Genomic DNA, 18,060 nt, shown 5'->3' with positions numbered 1-18,060 from the left:
AGAGTTATGATGATGTTCCAGAAAAAGACGACTTAGCTATATTTGAATAAATGTAGATTGTTGTACCGTACTTTAAAAAAGTAACACATCCCCTGAAAATAAGCCCTAGGGTGTTTTCTTGAGGAAAAATAAATATAAGACCCTGTCTTATTTTCAGAGAAACACGGTAACTGCCTCAATTCTTCCTATGAGGCAAAGCAATATCAGTATCACATTTTTTACAGATGAGCAAACTGAGGCTCAGAGGGGTGAAGTGACTGGCCCCGAATCACACAGAAACGGGCAGAACTGGAATCTGAAGAGGCTCCCTGAGCCCAGACACTGCACTTCTAACCGCCTCTTTCCATTCACAAGTCAGAGAGAGCCAGAGAGACAAAGGAAGACACGGTCAGACACAGAGAAGAGCAGAGAGATGCAGAGACTGAGAAATGGGGAGACAGAGAGAAGAGAAAGGAACAGAAATGACCAAAGAGAGAGAGAATGGGCAATGAATATGAGCTACAGGGGACTCAGACTCTTTCCCTCACTCCCGACCGCTCTTTCTGGACTATTCCTTTGCCCCACAATCCTCCCTTTGGGGTGGGGGTAGCCATTCCAGGCATGGAGACGCCCAACATGGGCCCAGACCTAACGTCATAACCTGCTGACGGTAGCTTTTCTTATTGGCAGGTATCCCAAGCTGCATTAAGCCAGATGTAGGCAGAGTGGGGCTGGCCCCTCAGTCACAGGCAGAGGTGGCCTGGGTGGCCCTACCCTGAACAGGGTCTCCCCAAGGCCATCCAGCAGCTGGGGCATGCTCTGCTGAGCCCGGGCTGGCTGAGATGTGGCTTATAGGCGGTCCCCACATAGGGATTAAGGAGTCAGCTCTCTAATCTCCACGCTGTTCCCACCGCAGCTTAGCACAGCGTCTCGCCCAAGGGCCCAGCCAGGGCCCCAGAGGTGGAGGGAGAGATTCAGACGTCCTGAGAAAGACGAGAGGAGGGATGGTAAAGAAAAACGCATGGAGACACCGAAAAAGAGATGGAGCGAGACAGGGAGAGACAGAGAGATGCACAGAGATGGCAGAGAGAGGTCTTGACAAAGACCAGTATTGAGACAGAAAGAAAGAGACAGAGGAGGAGAAAGAGGAGCACTGAGACAAGGGAAGGACAGGGATACCCAGGGAGAGGGACAACAAGGAGATTCTAAAACAGAGACAGAAATTAAGTGAGGAACAGAGAAGAAGAGAAACCAGAGAGAGAGAGAGAGAGAGAGAGAGAGACTAACAGAAACAGAAAAATTAAGTCTGAATTAGAGACAGAGAGAAACAGACATAAATAGGGAAGCAGGGTGTTGTGCATTCATTCAACTAACACTTACTGCATGCCTACTGTGTTCCAAGCACTATTTTAAGTGTGGGGATACAGAAGAGAAGGGAACAAAGATCCCTACTCTTTTTTTTTTATTTTTTTTTTTGAGACAGAGTCTCACTTTGCTGCCCAGGCTAGAGTGAGTGCCGTGGCGTCAGCCTAGCTCACAGCAACCTCAGACTCCTGGGCTCAAGTGATCCTCCTGCCTCAGCCTCCCTAGTAGCTGGGACTACAGGCATGCGCCACCATGCCTGGCTAACTTTTTTCTATATATGTATTAGTTGGCCAATTAATTTCTTTCTATTTATAGTAGAGACGGAGTCTCGCTCTTGCTCAGGCTGGTTTTGAACTCCTGATCTCGAGCAATCTGCCCACCTCGGCCTCCAAGAATGCTAGGATTACAGGCGTGAGCCACCGGGCCTGGCCCAGATCCCTACTCTTGAAGGGCTGGCATTTCAGAGGAGCGTGACAGAGCAAAAGGGAGAAAGAGCCAGGAGTCAGAGAGGAAGCCGAAGACCCTAACACAGAGGCTCCATCAGAGAGCCTGGTACAAAGGGGTGGGCAGGGCCAGGGAGGGCATGCCTTACTGCACAGAGAAAGGCTGACAGGTAGGAAGACTCTTGGCCGAGACGGAGACAGCGAGACAGGGAAACACAGACTGGAAAAGATAGAAAGAAAGAAAAAAGAGAGACAGAAAGACAGGAACAGAGACACAGCCAGAGAGACAAAAAGAGAGATGAACAGAGAAACACAGAGATTGAGAGTGAGGGAGACACTGAGAGATACACCCAGAGAAAATTCTAGTCCAAGACTCTACACGGTTCCCACACCTCTTCCCCAGGTCTGGGCCCTGGCCCCATGCCAGGCACTTAGAGGAAGGCTGAAATGGCAAGGCAGGGCCAGAGGAGGATGGGCCACACTCCTGAGCAGTCTGTCCCAAGTACTAACTTAGCGCCACTCTCGATACTTCCACAACCCTCCCCCTCCCCTGGCTCATCCAGGCCTGAGTCTGTCCACTCCAGCCCTGGGATGTCCCAGGATGGGGTGGGGGAGAATGAGGGATACATTTGTCTGCTGTGATGGTGCAGCTTCAGATAGGAGTGTGCACTGAGGGGCTTGGGGGACTGGATACCGGGGGTATGGCAGCATGGGCATAGGACGTGCGGGGGCATCTAGGAAACAGAGCCTTGGGAACAGAGATGGTAGGAGTTCAGGACAGGGCATAAGTATGGAGGTGCAGGGGACACATGGGAGGAGACCCAGATGTCATAAGGATAGGCACAGAAGTGCCAGGATCATGGGCACCAGGAAGCTAAAGGATTCCAGGGAGGATTTGGGGGACAGTCCAGTATACAAGGTTCCAAGAGCAATGGAAGTGACAAAGGCTCAGGTGTGAGTCCCAGAGAATCACAGGCACAGGGCATAAGAGTGCCAGGGGTGTTTTCAGAAGCGTGCATAGGAGATTCCTCAAAGAAATAAAAGTAAACCTTTGGTCCAGCAATCCCACTAATGGGGATTTACCCAAAGGAAAGGAATTCATTTTAGCAAAAAAACACTTACACTCAAATGTTTATCGCAGCACAATCACAATTGAAAAGATATGGAAATAACCTAAGTGCCCACCAATTGATGAGTGGATAAAGAAGATGTGGCGTGCATGTACCACGAGTACTACTCGGACATAAAGAGGAATGAAACAATGTCTTTTGCAGCAACGTGGATAGAACTAGAGATCATTATTCTAGGTGAATTATCTCAGGAATGGAAACAAACAGCACATGTTCTCACTAATAAGTGGGAGCTAAATGATGGGTAAGAAGAGGTGTTAAGGACACTGGAAACCAAGAAGGGGGGGTACAGGAGTGAGAGCTAAAAACTTACCCATCAGGTACAATGAACACTATTCTGGTGGCAGGCACACTAAAAGCCATAACTTCAGCATTGAACAATGCACCCATGTAACAAAAACACTTGCACCCTCCCCTAATATTTTGAAATTAAAAAAATTTTCAAACAAAAAAGTGTACTTAGAAGTGAGGAGTGTATTTAGGAATCAGAGGTACAGGGTACGGCATTCAGGGGGCCCAGAGGTTGCTGGGAGATTGAGGAGTACACACCTACAGGCCAAGTAAGATGGACCCAAGGGTGCTAGGGGCTTAGGAGGGTGCACCTGTTGGCCAGGTGCATTGACATGAAAATGCCGGTGTAGGAAAGCTGCCAAACGGAGCAGGCTGAGCCAGGACACAGCAGTGCTAGGGCTGGGGGGCAGGGTAGAGACCTTGGGCTGGGAAATCTCTAGAGTGAGCAGTCCGAAGATGTCCGCCCCTCCCACATCGGGTCTCCACCCTTGCTCCACCCAAGACCCGGGGTAAATCAAATAGAGGGGAAGGCACACAGGCATCAGGAGCGCAGGCATGATGATCACGGCCTTGGCAGGGCTGCTGTTCCCGCTGCTGGTGCTGGCACTAGCGTGGTGGGGTTGGGGTGCGCGCCGGGCTCAGATGGGGGGCGCTCTACCTCCCGGGCCCAGGCCTCTCCCGTTGCTGGGGAACTTGCTGCAGCTGCAGTCCGGACGCCTGGACCGTGCGCTCATGGAGGTGAGCCGGACAGTGGGTGGGAGAGCTGAATTCTGTATTCACCCCCATTCGTGGAGGTGGGGCTGGGGGCTAGAGCGCTTGGCTGCCTGAACGAAGACAGCTGAGGGCTCGGACTCAGTGACTCCCGAGTTCCAGGAAAGAAGGAGACTGGGGCATGGGGAGCTTGGGGCCTGGACACCTAGGTTGCGAGGAGGAGCCTGGGGTGGGGGAGCAGAGTGTCTGTTGGCCTGGTTCAAGGAGGGAGCGAGCACTGAGGGCTGGGACGCCTAGTTAGTTATGAGGGTGCAGGAGACTGCGGACCTGGACTTCTAGGCCCCGAGGGAAGTGCGGGCCTGGACTCCTGGATCTGAAGGAGGAAGGAGCTGGGGATCGAACTCCTGGACCAGAGGAACGAGGGGCTGAGCCGGGGACTCCTGAGTCTGGAGGTGGAGGACGCTGGGGTCGGGGTCTGGGCTCCGGAGCCCGGACTGGACCGCTGAGCGCCGGCTGGCTCCCCGCAGCTCTCCCGCCGCTGGGGCTCGGTGTTCACCGTGCGACTGGGCCCGCGCCCGGCAGTGGTGCTGTGCGGCTACGCGGCGCTGCGGGACGCGCTGGTGCTGCAGGCGGACGCGTTCTCGGGCCGCGGGGCCATGGCAGTCTTCGAACGCTTCACGCGCGGAAACGGTGAGGCCCAGGAGCTGGAAGCGAGCGCCTGAGCCACCCAGGTTGGGCGGATAAAGGCGGAGCCGGGCAGGCGGGGCAGGGCCTAACAGAGGCTCAAGCTAACGGGGGCAACTGGCTTGGAGGGCGGGGCAGAGCTAAAGAGTAGGCGGAATCGGAGGAGTCGACGCCAAAGGGAGCAAGCGCAGGCCCGGGCCGCACCAGCGAAGGCGGAGTGGGGGCGGGGGCGGGGGCGGTGTGCACGTGTGCGCAGGCCGAGGAGGTTGGCAGCCAAGTGGTCAAAGGAGCAAAGTCAGCACCAGGAGTTGGAGGCCCCGAAAGGGCTGTAGACAGTGACTGGGCGCTTCCAACTCCCTGGCCCGCCTCCTTTTCTCTCCCCACCGCAGGCATCGTGTTTTCTAACGGGCCACGCTGGCGAACCCTGCGCAGTTTTGCACTTGGAGCGCTGAAGGAGTTCGGGTTGGGCACGCGGACCATCGAGGAGCGAGTCCTGGAGGAGGCGACTTGTCTGCTTAGAGAAGTTCAAGCCACCGCTGGTGCGGCCTGGCCTGGAAAGCAGGAGGGCTGGTGTGGGTGTGGCTAAGGGCCTGCCGAGGAGGGGCGGCGGGAGGCGTTTGGGTGGAACAAAACCAGCAAGCCCAAGGAGCTAGCTGGGGACCTGGCCACAGCGTTACGACCCCGCCCTGTTGCCACCCCGACCCCCCTCAGGAACCCCGTTCGACCCCCGGCGGCTACTGGATAACGCTGTATCCAATGTTATCTGTTCTGTGGTCTTCGGAAAACGCTATGGCTACGGAGACCCCGAGTTCCTGAGGCTCCTGGACCTCTTCAATGACAACTTCCGCATAATGAGTTCCAGATGGGGCGAGGTGAGAGGGCCGGCCACAATCCCTCATAGGCCCAAACCCTCAGCACATGGCTATAATGGATCATTAGAACGAGACAGTCTTAGTTTACTGGAATGGAAGAGTTCTAGAACCTACAATATCAAAGTCCTGGTCCAGGCCTGGCGCGGTGGCTCACGCCTGTAATCCTAGCACTCTGGGAGGCGCAGTCGGGCAGATTACTCGAGGTCAGGAGTTCGAAACCAGCCTGAGCAAGAGCGAGACCCCGTCTCTACTAAAAATAGAAAGAAATTAATTGGCCAACTACCAACTAATATATATAGAAAAAAAATTAGCCGGGCATGGTAGCGCATGCCTGTAGTCCCAGCTACTCAGGAAGCTGAGGCAGAAGGATCGCCTGAGCCCAGGAGTTTGAGGTTGCTGTGAGCTAGGCTGACGCCGGCACTCTAGCATGGGCAACAAAGCGAGACTCTGTCTCAAAAAAAAAAAAAAAAAAGTCCTGGTCCAATCTCCCCGTAGGGAAACTAAGTCCTAGTGGCTTTGTCCAAGATCCTGTTGAGACCCTGTCTCCCCAGATGTACAACATTTTCCCCTCCCTCCTGGACTGGCTCCCGGGCCCGCATCACCGAATCTTCCGAAATTTTGCGGAACTCCGGGTCTTCATCTCTGAGCAAATCCAGCGGCACCAGCAGACGCGGCAGCCCGGGGAGCCCCGCGATTTCATCGATTGCTTCCTTGACCAGATGGATAAGGTGCAGTTCCTTGCTGCCCTAAACCCTATCCATGCTGCCCACCAACAGGTGCCCGACACAGTGGCAGCGTCTGTCCTCTCTGCCCACAGGAACAGCAGGACCCAGACAGCCATTTCCAGGAGGAAACGTTGGTGATGACGACGCACAACCTTTTTTTTGGCGGCACTGAGACCACGAGCACCACTCTGCGTTACGGGCTTCTCATTCTGCTCAAGTACCCTGAGGTGGCAGGTCTGCAAGCCGGAGAGGTCCAGGATGAGGTGCAGGGGTTTGGGGATGGCTGGAGGGTTCGGGGAAGTGTGTGACTCACAATTTCCGCCGGCCCCAGCCAAGGTGCAGGCGGAGCTGGACGCCGTGGTAGGTCAGGCGCGCGCCCCCAGACTGGAGGACCGCGTGCGCCTACCCTACACCAACTCCGTGCTGCACGAGATCCAGCGCTTCATCAGCGTGCTGCCGCTGGGACTGCCGCGCGCCCTCACCCGCGACGCCCACCTGCACGGCCACTTTCTGCCCAAGGTGCCGAGAGTCCGAGGATTCTATGCGGGGCCCAGGGGCATGAGCGCCTATTGGCTGAAATCAGCCGGAATGGGCGTGCGCAGTGCTGCACGATCAGTGACCCTGGGAGGAGGAAGGCAGGCCCTCCCACCTCCCGAGGGCATTTAAAAACGGCCTAAATTGGAAGAGGCTCGCATGCTCGCCAATCCTGCGGTTAACCCGAGTTGTGCATACCCCCAGGGTACCTACGTGATTCCCCTGCTTGTGTCTGCGCACCGGGACCCGACCCAATTCAAGGACCCAGACTGCTTCAACCCCACCAACTTTCTAGACGACAAGGGCGAGTTCCAGAGCAATGACGCTTTCATGCCCTTTGCCCCAGGTCTGGGCCAGAGAGGGAGGGGACAAGCTGGACCGGTTCTAGGGTACACAGCTGCTCACTCTGCACCCGTGTACCTAGGAAAGCGCATGTGCCTGGGCGCAGGCCTGGCCCGCTCGGAAATCTTCCTCTTCCTCACGGCCATCCTACAGAAGTTCTGCCTGCTCCCCGTCGGGAATCCCGCCAACATCGACCTCACCCCGCACTACACTGGCCTGGGCAACGTCCCCCCAGCCTTCCAGCTTCGCCTAGTGGCCCGCTGAGGTCAGGCTCTGCCACCTGGGCTCACTGTCACTCACACATCTTAACCCTCCTTGGTCAATAAAAGCCCTGCACTGCAGATGGAGGTCTCATTACAGAAAGGAAGACTCGTGTGTGCAGCTCTGAGGTAAACTTTTATTTCTTGGCTGACAGGACTTCCACACCCATGCTCCTCCAGGCACCTTCTACCCTGCCCAAGGAGTGGCAACCCAATCCACAAGGTGCCATGGCCAATGGGGTTGGGGAGTCACTTCACATTCCAGGCTGCAAGAGTGAGGGGACTTGGGGATATTCCCCCCACAAACTTTTGCCAGCAGAGGCCATGACTCACCCCAAGCCCAAATCCTGCATCCTGGTGGGAGGTGACAATGCCTCCTCCCAGCTCTCCACACCTCACGGGGGTGTGACCAGACAGGGCAGGACACAGACCCCCCAGTTTCAGGAAGGGTATCCCCCAAATGCTGGCTCCTGCCCAGGTCACAACCCCAGACCCCATCATGGGGCAGCAGAGGTCTCTCCTTTGTCCTCAGCGATGGACAGAGCCCTCCACACCAGGCAGGACAGAGGCCAAGTCAGAAGCAGCAGTGATGGCAGGGAAGGAGCAGGCACCAGAGACTGGTGGGCTGCCAGCTCAGGGCCCAGGGCTCTTCTGCAGTCAGGGCCAGTCATCTGTCCATGGAGCTCTGGGGCTGGCCACTAGGTGGGCGTAGTCTGCTGTGATACAGGTACTTGGACACCTTTCTGTCCCGATGCTGGGGATGAGAAGGGGACAGAAGATAGTGAGTCATCAAGGGACAAAAAGGCCAAGGGAAACCTGGGAAGATGGGGAGAGGCCCAGGAAAAAAATGAAGCTCATGTTGCAGGTACCAGGAGAGTGGGGTGTCTAGGGAAGGTGGGCAGAGATGAGGAAAGATGCGTGGTGAGATTTAATAAAAGACTGATGAGGTGGAAGGGGTGGCTTGAGGCCTGGTGGGATACATGGAATAGGAAGGGCTAAAGAGGTGGGACAGGTACCTAGCTGATACTTGTCTTTGGCTGCTGCCCTCTCCTTGGCATCAAAATACCAGACAGTGATGGCGTACCTGGGGACCAGGGAGGTTAGAGATCAGTTTTCTGCAATTCTAGCCACATATCCATGGTGCCACTAGAGGCCACCTTTTGGAGCCACCTGGTTCTGTTCCCACCTAGACCCCCTCTCAGCACTTCATCACTCCTCATCACTCTGAGGGTCTGACAGAACTCTGTTGGCAGAGGGAGCACCTGGGCCCATCCCCAGAACTATGGGTCCTACCTGGTAGCATAGGCTGGCTTCACCTCGTGGGGGTTCCGCCGGTCAGACCAGAAAATGAGCAACCGGTCAAAGAGTGGTTCGATGTTGGCTACCACAGGCCGGCCCTCGGGGAAGATCTGCAGCAGGCCGCCATGCACCTGGGGGCGCGCCAGACGATGAGGCCGGATCGGATGGTCCTGCCTGGAGCCTCTGCCTAGCACTGCCCCCCAGGAGCCCACCAGGGGGCGCAGTGTCGGCAGGCATCACTCCCTCCCACCACTCAGGCTCTTAAAATGAATGACAACCCAGAGTCTGCATCACCATGGAGATGGGCAGGAAGCTACTAAAGACAGGAAAAGGGGGAGAGTGTTCATTACAAGGCCGGGTGGGGCTGGGCAGACAGCACCATTGCCGGAAAGGGGGGAGTTCCCACCACAGTCGGCCAGAGAGGAGGTGCCATTTCCCAGGAAGGGCCGGCAAACTGCACCGCCCCCCTGTGGGTTGAGAAAAGAACAGGAAAATGCCAGGACCTGAGCAGGGAGCGGAAAATGGAGTGGATGCACACCGCCCCAGCCCCACCCCCACCCCACCCCCTACCTTAACGTCCCAGTTCTGATTCAGGTAATAGATACAGGTGATGCAGCGCCCATCGCCGTGGGGATTGTCAACGTGCCTCACGTACCCCAGCCCGTTGCCTGGGTAACACGCCACCATGGCCTGGCAGAGATGGAGGGAGGTGGGTTTACTGGGGCTACGCAGGCACATTTGAGGGAGCAGCCATTACCTCCTTTCTCACCCTTCCCAGCCCCTTGTATTTCCCTTGATTCCTTGGTACCCAGATGGGCTCAATAAACAGCTGAGGGTTTGATTTTTTAAAAGATACCCAACCCCACCTCAGACATTTCCATAAACCGATGTGTACATTTCCTGCTGTGCAGGGACGGGACCTCACAGCCCTAGACCAGGGGTTCTCACCCCTGCTGCAGAGTGGAATCACCTGGGAAGCTTTGCGACCCCAATACCCAGGCTCACCCCAGCGGTTCTGATGTACTTGGTTCTAAGGTAGGGCCTAGAATTTTTTAACATTCTTCAGGTAATTTTTTTTTTTTTAAGACAGAGTCTCGCTTTGTTGCCCAGGCTAGAGTGAGTGCCGTGGCGTCAGCCTAGCTCACAGCAATCTCAGACTCCTGGGCTCAAGCAATCCTGCTGCCTCAGCCTCCCCAGTAGCTGGGACTACAGGCATGCGCCACCATGCCCAGCTAATTTTTTCTATATATATTAGTTAGCCAATTAATTTCTTTCTGTTTATAGTAGAGACGGGGTCTTGGTCAGGCTGGTTTCGAACTCCTGACCTTGAGCTATCCGCCCGCCTTGGCCTCCCACAGTGCTAGGTTTACAGGCGTGAGCCACCGCGCCCAGCCTTCTCCAGGTAATTCTAATGTGCAGCAATGTTGAAACTGCTGCCCTGGACTACAAAGAATCCTCACTAAATTATCTGTTCCAGACACATCTGAACAGGTACCAAAACCTAGAGTCTGAATAGAAAATGAGATCTAATTCCAACTCTAGGGATAACTTGCTGGGTAACCCTGGACAGTCCCATTACCTGAATGGACCTCAACTGCCTCATCTGTAAAATGGGGGTAATAAACATGTTCTCTGTTTACAGCAGTAGCAATTAATCCCTCTGAGAGCATTAACTTTGGAAGTTCCAGGCCCCAAAAGACCTAACCAGACTCATTCCAGGCTTTAGTTTCTGTGTGTCTAGCTACAGGGTTCTTGTCTCAGACAGCTGCCACTCCCCTGGCCCAGCCCCCACCACGCTGTGGCCAGGGCTGACAGATGTTTGCCATCAGGGAGCTGACAGAAAGGTGGCTGTAGGGTAAAGCAAAAGGCCGAGCCACTTCTGCAGACCCAATTCCCTGGTTCAAGTCTCAGTGCCACCACATGAGCTGTGACATCAGGCAGGTGACTTAACTTCCCTGTCTCAGATTTCTCATCCATGAAATAGAGCAGACAGCTACTCCACAGGTTGTTGTGGAAATTCAACAAGATAACAAACGTCTGGGAAGTCAGCCAGCACAGCACAGTGCCTACCACATGACCGAGAACCAAAGCACAGGCTGAAATGCCATTTAAAACTTCTGCCCAAAGCCACTTGGGGCTCTGGATGAGGTAGGTGGCAAACAGGAGAAGAGTGGCACAATGGCCCTTCCACTTTTCTCCAGTTGGGGGGACCATTTGTCCTGACCCCTCCACCCAGGTACAACTGCTGGCTTCTGCTCCCCACCAATGCTCAGCTACACCAACAGGCCCGCCCAGCAAGACAGTTATCAAGATCATGATAAACCTTCAGGATCAAACAGATCAGTGCTGCCAACACAGGAGGCTTGCCAAGCACACCTCAGCAGACAAGGCTGATTCAATCTCTCATATTCCTCCCAACACAGTACCCCAGGGCTCGCCCTAGTGCGGAAGTTAGCCTGCTCTGCCTTAAGCACGTGCACCTGGCCACCACAGAGCCTGCCCTGGGAAAGAGAGGCCTGGTGGGCTGCCACCATCTCCAGCCTCACAGCAGTGGAGAACTGAAGACTTTCTCTCCGGCAGCACCAGGGTATGGTTCGTGAGAAGGCCCCAGGGAAAACCCTGGACCTACACCCCAAGGTTCAGAGGGAAGAGCCTTCTTTGCACTGCACACTCCCTGTAGATGGGTCAGCACTTTGAGCAACCACATCCCTGGGAGAAAAGAATGTGGCCATGGTACAGGAGGCTTGGAACCAGTGAGTCACTGATTAGAGATAGGCAAGGCCTTCCCTGTTAGGAATCCAATTGTGCTGATTCTGCACAAGCATGGGTGAGCGAAGGGGTCCAGGGCTGCACCCTCTTCTTCCATAATCCATCGCACACAGCAGCCACAGACCCTTTTTTTTAAGCTCTCCATTGCATCCAGAGAAAATACAAATTCCTGATCACAGTCACCAAGGTCCCCAACCCCATCACTCTGCATCCCACCACAAGGCCTTTGCACCTGCCTGGGACACTCTTCCCCCTGACCCACCCTGTACTTCAGGACTCAGGTCAAGGGTCAACTGGAGTTCTCTAGCTGATTGTCCATTCCACTCCTGTGAACATGAAATCAGCACAGGTACCTGTTTACCTATTACTGGTCTGAAAAGCAGATGCATGGAAGCCCCTGGGGCCAGGCCTGCCTCCCCAGCGCCCAGTGCAGTATCTGCCGACTCAGAACCCCACCCCTCCACTCCGCCCTGCCCTGTGCACTCTCACAGGTTCTCCCACCACGCACATGAAGGCTGGACACAGAAACAGGAACCTGCCCTTTGAGGCACCCCCTTCCACCACATACACACACCTTGGGGGGTGGAAAAATCCTTTGGCCCCCGGGCTCTCCTGTCCCCACAAAGGAAAGCCTCAGCCCTCAGGGACAGCAGGAGAGTGACAAGGAGAAATCGCTCTTCCCATCTCAGGAAGGGGCAGATGGGATCAGAGCCCAGAGACTAAAGAGTCTAAGGTTATTGATGACATGTGCCAAGAGCCCACCACCACTACATACATACACACACATCCAGTCAGAAGCCTGTGACTGAGCCAATGACAGGTGGCCCCACCTGCAAGCTGCTCTTAAAGGGGCAAACCAAGCCAGCTGGGCCTTCCCTGGGGGTCCCCTCTGGCAGCCCTTTTTGCCAGTGGGAGCCTACTTTTCTCCCACCTGCAAGTCAACTGAGCACAGGGACCAGGTAGAGGAGGGAAAGCTGGACAACACAGAAGCTCAACTCAGGAACGACCAAGGAGCAGGTTACTGCTAGCCCCAGCCCTGGAGATCCATGCCCCACCCTAACCGCGGCAGCCCACCTCAGCACCCCACAGCCTTACTCCGCAGCCTGGGAGGGGAGTCCAGATGTGGCCCTCTGTGAAGGAGGGGAAGCCTGGAGTTGCTATCTCCCTAGGCAGGAGAGGGTCAGAGAGGGACTCTGGTGACTGGGGGCTGGCTCCTCTCCTCCCTTCCCAGTCCAGCCAGGCCTGTTCTTACCTCCCCAGAGCAGGAAGGGCCATTGAAGACTAAAAACATCCCAACAACTCCCCCATTCCCAATGCTAGTCAAGGCCCTGTCCTCAACCACATCCAAGGTGAGAGCCACCAAAGGAGGCACTGAGGGAGAAAAGATCTGCTCCTCTACCCTTCTCTCCCCAAACTGCTACTGACTAGCTGGGGATCTAACTTGGTTTTCCTATCCTGTGGACCAGCAAACTGAGGCTCAGAGCAGCATCCCACCCTTGGCCACCCCCTGACAAGGATGGCCAACCCAGGGGTGAAGATGCTGAGCCAGGGAGGCCACAATGGCCTCGCCTCCACAAGAGCCAAGCCCAGGGAGGGGCCGGCTCTGGCTCCAGCTATCAAGTAACGGGAGGAAGAGGGAAGTAGAACAAGTTCCAGCTGGGGTGGGGAGGAAACAGGCCTCAGCCCCCGGGGAGCCCTGGTCCCTGAGCCAGTTTCAGCCTGAGAGGAAAGCCACAGAGGCAGAACCCAAGATGGGATTTGAGAGAGGAGGGAGGGGACATCAGCTCAGTTTCACACCTACAGGGCAGAACACAGCCCGTGCCATCAGCCAGGCACCACTGGTGTGGAGCAGGAGGCACTCCCTATAGGGCCTTCTCCAAAGGACACCATGCCCTGGACTCAAGACCAGGGCCCCCACACTCTTCTAGGGAGCGAAGTATCGTGTCAGCAAGCAGGAAAGGCCCTATGGACCATTGTCTTGTGCAGAACTCCTGACTCCAGGTTCCTGAATGGGCAGCTGGAGGACCACGAGGCCCTGAACACTGCAGGTAAACTCCAATCAAATGAGCATTTTTCCTGAGAGAGAGTCTATGGCCTCTGGAAGAGTCTCAAAAAGCCCCCCAAAAGGCTTCAAAAAAACACTTGAGTACTACTACCCTAAAGCAAAAAAAAAGAAAAAGGAACCAAGGACAGACACATAAAGACAGAGGGTCAAGGGAAAAGAGACAGACAGGGATGAACTGACAAACAGGACAGAAGGGATAGAGGACAGGGAGTAGGGAAGGGTGGGAACGATGGGGACAAGAGCTCTAACGAGCCAGGCTAGCATGCAGCCACCCAGTGCCACCCCCGGAAGCTGTCCTCAATGCCACAGCCGGGAAAATGCCACAGCAGGCACACAGGGCATGATGAGGCCAAGGCCAGGCGTCCAGCAACACTTCCCTCAGCCCGGGGGGCCTACTCATCACTGCAACCCTCCCCTCCCAGCTCTCCTGCCTGGGAGACAGGACAGACTAGACAGGCCAGCACATAGGGATGAATGAATGGATAGATGGATAGACAGACAGGGAAAAGGGACAGAGGCAGAAATGTGTGCCTGTCTTTGTTGACCGTTCTTGGTCTGGGGCCCATAAACCACAAAGGGACTGTGAACCCCACCATGGCTCACACATGTGGGGCTGTGAATGTCGGCAGCTCTCATCAGGTTCAAGGGGATTCCTGGCAAGGTCCACTGTGGCTCAACACCAAACCCCTGGCTTACAGGTGCACACACTAAGGCCCACAGGGCGGCTATAGAGCCTGAGTCCCCAGAAGTGAGTGCACCCCCTCCACTGGAACGGCCTAAACCCTTTTGTGACCCCAGAACCTGTCTCTAAACCCACTCGTGCCCAGAGCACTTGGCATCCGATAAACAAGATGTGGTGAAGCCCCTCCACAGAAGGCCCCCGCCCAGCCTTACCTTGGTGCGCCCGTTGATGACGTAGCTGCCCAGCCGCCCGGCGCAGTGGCGGATTACAGAGTCCACGTGGGCCATGAGGGCACCTATGCTCCGGCAGCCAGGCTCATGGCCTTCCACCCAGGCAATCTGGTCTCCACGGATGCTGCGCGGCGGGATAGCCCGCTGGCTCACTAGCTGCCCGTCACGCAGGCGCCCACCCCGCTTCAGGGCCTCCACCTCCGCCAGCACGCGGCCACCCAGCGCAGCCCCCAGGAAGCTGTCCTTGACGCAGATGCCATAGTACCGCATGCAGGGCACGATGTAGTCCAGGGCCAGGCGCTCAGGCGCAGAGGGCAGCGCCTCCTCTATCAGCCCAGCACTCGCCTCACCACTGCCCCTGCTGCAGCCACAGCCCATGCCACCCTCCCCCTCTGCCTCCTGGTTCTCTTGCCTGGCCCAGGGACGCTTGCCAGGTGAAGGGGCATCCCCACCATCCTCGGCCCATTTCCGTTTGGGGGCCTCAGGCCGGGCACCCTGGGCTGCCAATCGCTGGCACCCCTTGGTTACCAGCGCCGCGGCACCTTCACTCTGCAGTGGCCGCAGCTCACCGCCATCCTGTCCACCAAAGCCCTCCCGCAGGGGGCCGACAGTGGTAGAGGTGGTTGTGACTCTGGGGGTCCCACTCCCTGCTGAGGCCTCACCAGGCACTCCTGGACAGTGGTAAGAGGGTAGCAGGGGACAGGGCAGGTAACTCTCCACCCCCATCCTGGCCCGGCCAGGCTCCAAGGGCTCTGACACAGACCCTGATAACTGAGGGAGAGCCTGACTCAGGGGCTGTGGCTGGCACGGGCTGTCCATGGCAGCAGTGTCTTCATCCCCCGGGCATGGAGGGCACCGCCCGGGCCCATGGTGCCACCCTCCTCCACCTCCTCCACTTGATGCAGCTGGGGGCCACTGGGCCTGGCGTGGGGCAGGGTGAGGCAGGGCAGGCAGTAGGGGCTCTTCTCGTGCCCTGAAGGTGCTTGCTGGTCCCCAAGTCCTCTGCTGTCCCTAGGAGCTTGGGAAGGGACCCTTCAGGGTGGCTGGAGGGAGAAAGAGAACAAGGGATGTAAGAGGAGCTAGAGGCAGGCTGGGAGAACGATGGGGGAAGGTATGGGCAGTAGGGAGGAAGATGACCAGGGCAGACTTGGCTACAGAGACCCCCACAACCTGAGTGGAGGGGAGAAGCCTGAGACTTTGTTGGGGGGGGAAATAGCTGGCAGACAAGGGGCAGCGAGGGGGATGAGCTGGAGGAGAGGCTGGGTAGAAGACACAAAGACAGAGGACTGATTGGGGCTGTGGGACGGAGTACCGACAGTCACAGGGAGTGAGCCTGAAGTAGAAAAGGAACGGTGGACGGGTGGGGAGAGGAGGGTTGGAAACAGAAGGTACCTGCCTGGGTGTTCCAGAGAGACACAGAGAAATGTAGGGGATCCACAGAGTGAGAGTTAGGAAGGCCAACAGACAGAGGAAACTGGGGGACCCAGAGACAGAAAAACAGACCGGAGGGAAGCTGGGAGGGAGGGCCTGAGAGGGCCAGACAGCACCGGTGGTGGGGTCGCCCTGAGCCCAACGGGAGGAGGCCTGCTGGGGGCGGACACACACCCGGACGGGAGGTCCTGGAACAGAGGACCTCGGGAAAGGAAGGAAGGAAGCCTCGGGAAAAGGGTCGACAACGACAGAGGGAAGGGCGGAGGGTTCGCGCACTCGGAGACAGGACAAGGGGAAAAAGCACTCCCTTCCCAACCCCCTTCGCTGCGGGAGGCCCCCCTCTGAGCTAGTAGGCGACGCAGACAGGGCCGAGGGGCTCGGACCCTGTGCCCGTGCCCTCGGCCTCCGCGCCGCGCGCGTTCCCCGCCCCCACCCCACCCCACCCCACCCCCCCAACGGCCCGCACCCAACGTGCCCGGCGCGCGTTCCCTCCCCCACGCCCCACCCCCACCCTCCGTCCTCGGGGTCGCCACGGCCTTCCACGGCCTGCCCCGACGCACACCCCCACGCCCCGCCCGGTCCGCACCGGCGCCCCGCCTGGGGCTCCTTGTCCCTCTCACTCCCTTCTCTCCCCGCGACCCCTCACCGAGCTTTTTCCTCCGGCCCCGGCGCCGCCGTTTGTGCCAGCCGCCCTGCGCCTCACAGCGCGCCATACCCCGCCCCCACCTCCCGTGACGCCCCGCCCCCGCCTCGCCCGCTGGGCACGTGACCGCGCCGTGCCGAGGAGAAGGTGCATGCGCAGGCGCGAGCCGCACGGGGCGGGGCGGGGCGGGGCGAGGAGGTTCTGAACTCCCCTCTCGAGAGAGAGACGTGGGACCGCCGCCGACGCAAGGCTCATTTGCATTCTCCACTCCGCCCCTCCTTCGCGGGAGGAGGAGCGCAGTGAGATGGGCTGGATCGGGGGCGGGGCGTTCCTGTGCGTGTTAGACTTAGCCGAGTGGGCGTGGCATGCAAATGACATGATTTACGTGGACAGGTCCACCCCCTCAAGCCGAGAACGCTGGGGAGGGACGAGTAGCCAGGTTGGGGAGTAGCATGCAAAGGATTTCATTTACATGGGCAGCCTAGGAACGGGCGTGAGATGCTGAGAAATGGCTACGCAGTTAGTTGAGAAATATATGCAAATTCTCACGCCAGCAAGTAATTTACATAAGTACATGTTATAACGGAGGAAAAAGAATGCGGGACGTCCTTGAGAAAAGGGAAAGTGGACTAGAAGGGAGGTGCAAATGTATCATATTTGCATGACCCGCTCCGCCCTGCTCCCTCGGGACAATTGTGGAAGTCAGAATAAAGAACCAAAAAAAGCTACGTATAGAAGACACGCAAATGCGTGACAAGCCACGTCTCATTATGAACATTTTAGGCCACCCGGGCTCGGTGGACTATGCAGATAAGGTCATTTTGAATTCCCCTGTCCCATCTTTGATCGCTCAGGAGGAGGGGGGTGAGGTTCAGGCCTCTCGAGGAGTTGGCAGTTGGGAGTGTCCCCAAGGCTACACCAGTCCCTGGCTGGCCACATGAGGGGGTAGGGTGGTTCACCTGGGCTCAAGGAGAGGCACACTGGTATCAAGTATGCACATGGGTCGAGTTGTACAAAGGCCACCAGTTTTCAGGGGCACACACAGAGTTCACGGTCACACACAGGGACCAAAACACACACAGACCTCACGGTCACACAAACACAGGCACGCACAGAATAGTAAGTCACCGCCTGCGACTTTCAGGCTTCAGACATGCATAGGTAGAACCAGGCAGGCACACACCCAGTGCCCACCCATGGGCCCACATTCCCATCCCCTGGCCTTGATATCCCAAACAACACCAGTCTCACCAACATAATCGCCAAGGACACAGAGCAGTTACATGTCACAGTATCACACACAAACAGCACATATCCCTAGAGACACTGTCCCACACACAGGTATTGGAAACACTCTTTCATACACTTCACAAACCAAGGGACATCAGTATTACACAGTGAGCCTTGAGCATGCATTGTCACAAAGTGCCCACATGGTGACAACCTCTGTCCCACCGCAATAAGCACCTGAGTCATGGTGTACTCACAGTATACCCCACACCATGTCCAACCCAGAAACAAGTCTCCCAAACACCACGACACATGATTTTTCCATCAGGGACCTCTATTTGTCTCCCGACATCCCAAAATGATGGAGGCCAAGGC

General features: G+C 56.7%; 2 protein-coding genes across 6 annotated transcripts; one reads left to right on the top strand and one right to left on the bottom strand.

The window, feature by feature from the left end:
- Positions 1-1,618: 1,618 nt before the first annotated feature.
- Positions 1,619-7,417, top strand: CYP2T1 (cytochrome P450 family 2 subfamily T member 1). Its single transcript, XM_012774520.3, has 9 exons — positions 1,619-3,946; positions 4,447-4,609; positions 4,993-5,142; positions 5,315-5,475; positions 6,027-6,203; positions 6,293-6,434; positions 6,532-6,719; positions 6,939-7,080; positions 7,159-7,417. The coding sequence occupies exons 1-9, from the start codon at positions 3,764-3,766 to the stop codon at positions 7,338-7,340; spliced, it is 1,488 nt and encodes a 495-aa protein (XP_012629974.2). The 5' UTR covers positions 1,619-3,763; the 3' UTR covers positions 7,341-7,417.
- A 36-nt stretch (positions 7,418-7,453) lies between these two features.
- Positions 7,454-16,554, bottom strand: EGLN2 (egl-9 family hypoxia inducible factor 2). Of its 5 annotated transcripts, none has more exons than XM_012774516.2 (6): positions 16,459-16,554; positions 14,364-15,424; positions 9,206-9,325; positions 8,630-8,766; positions 8,353-8,420; positions 7,454-8,090 (listed from the first exon to the last, which is right to left on the bottom strand). In XM_012774516.2, the coding sequence occupies exons 2-6, from the start codon at positions 15,198-15,200 to the stop codon at positions 8,035-8,037; spliced, it is 1,218 nt and encodes a 405-aa protein (XP_012629970.1). In that variant the 5' UTR covers positions 15,201-15,424; positions 16,459-16,554; the 3' UTR covers positions 7,454-8,034. The 5 variants fall into 5 exon arrangements, with proteins under 5 accessions (XP_012629970.1, XP_012629972.1, XP_012629971.1 ...); XM_012774518.2 differs by lacking the exon at positions 16,459-16,554 and adding an exon at positions 15,987-16,207; XM_012774517.2 differs by lacking the exon at positions 16,459-16,554 and adding an exon at positions 15,774-15,948.
- Between the last annotated feature and the right edge of the window lie 1,506 nt (positions 16,555-18,060).

This window comes from Microcebus murinus, chromosome 16 (genome assembly GCF_040939455.1).
Source record: "Microcebus murinus isolate Inina chromosome 16, M.murinus_Inina_mat1.0, whole genome shotgun sequence".
Lineage (NCBI taxonomy): Eukaryota > Metazoa > Chordata > Mammalia > Primates > Cheirogaleidae > Microcebus > Microcebus murinus.
Note: the sequence above shows the minus strand (reverse complement) of the source record. Positions and strands in the feature narration are given on the sequence as shown.

Coding starts and splice junctions, on each gene's coding strand:
- CYP2T1 (XM_012774520.3), top strand. CDS start 3,764: ATGATGATCACGGCCTTGGCAGGGCTGCTGTTCCCGCTGCTGGTGCTG. Junction 3,947..4,446: donor TGGACCGTGCGCTCATGGAG/GTGAGCCGGACA, acceptor GGCTCCCCGCAG/CTCTCCCGCCGCTGGGGCTC. Junction 5,476..6,026: donor TGAGTTCCAGATGGGGCGAG/GTGAGAGGGCCG, acceptor CTGTCTCCCCAG/ATGTACAACATTTTCCCCTC.
- EGLN2 (XM_012774516.2), bottom strand. CDS start 15,200: ATGGACAGCCCGTGCCAGCCACAGCCCCTGAGTCAGGCTCTCCCTCAG. Junction 8,421..8,629: donor AAGCCAGCCTATGCTACCAG/GTAGGACCCATA, acceptor CCTGGTCCCCAG/GTACGCCATCACTGTCTGGT. Junction 8,091..8,352: donor CAAAGACAAGTATCAGCTAG/GTACCTGTCCCA, acceptor TCTCATCCCCAG/CATCGGGACAGAAAGGTGTC.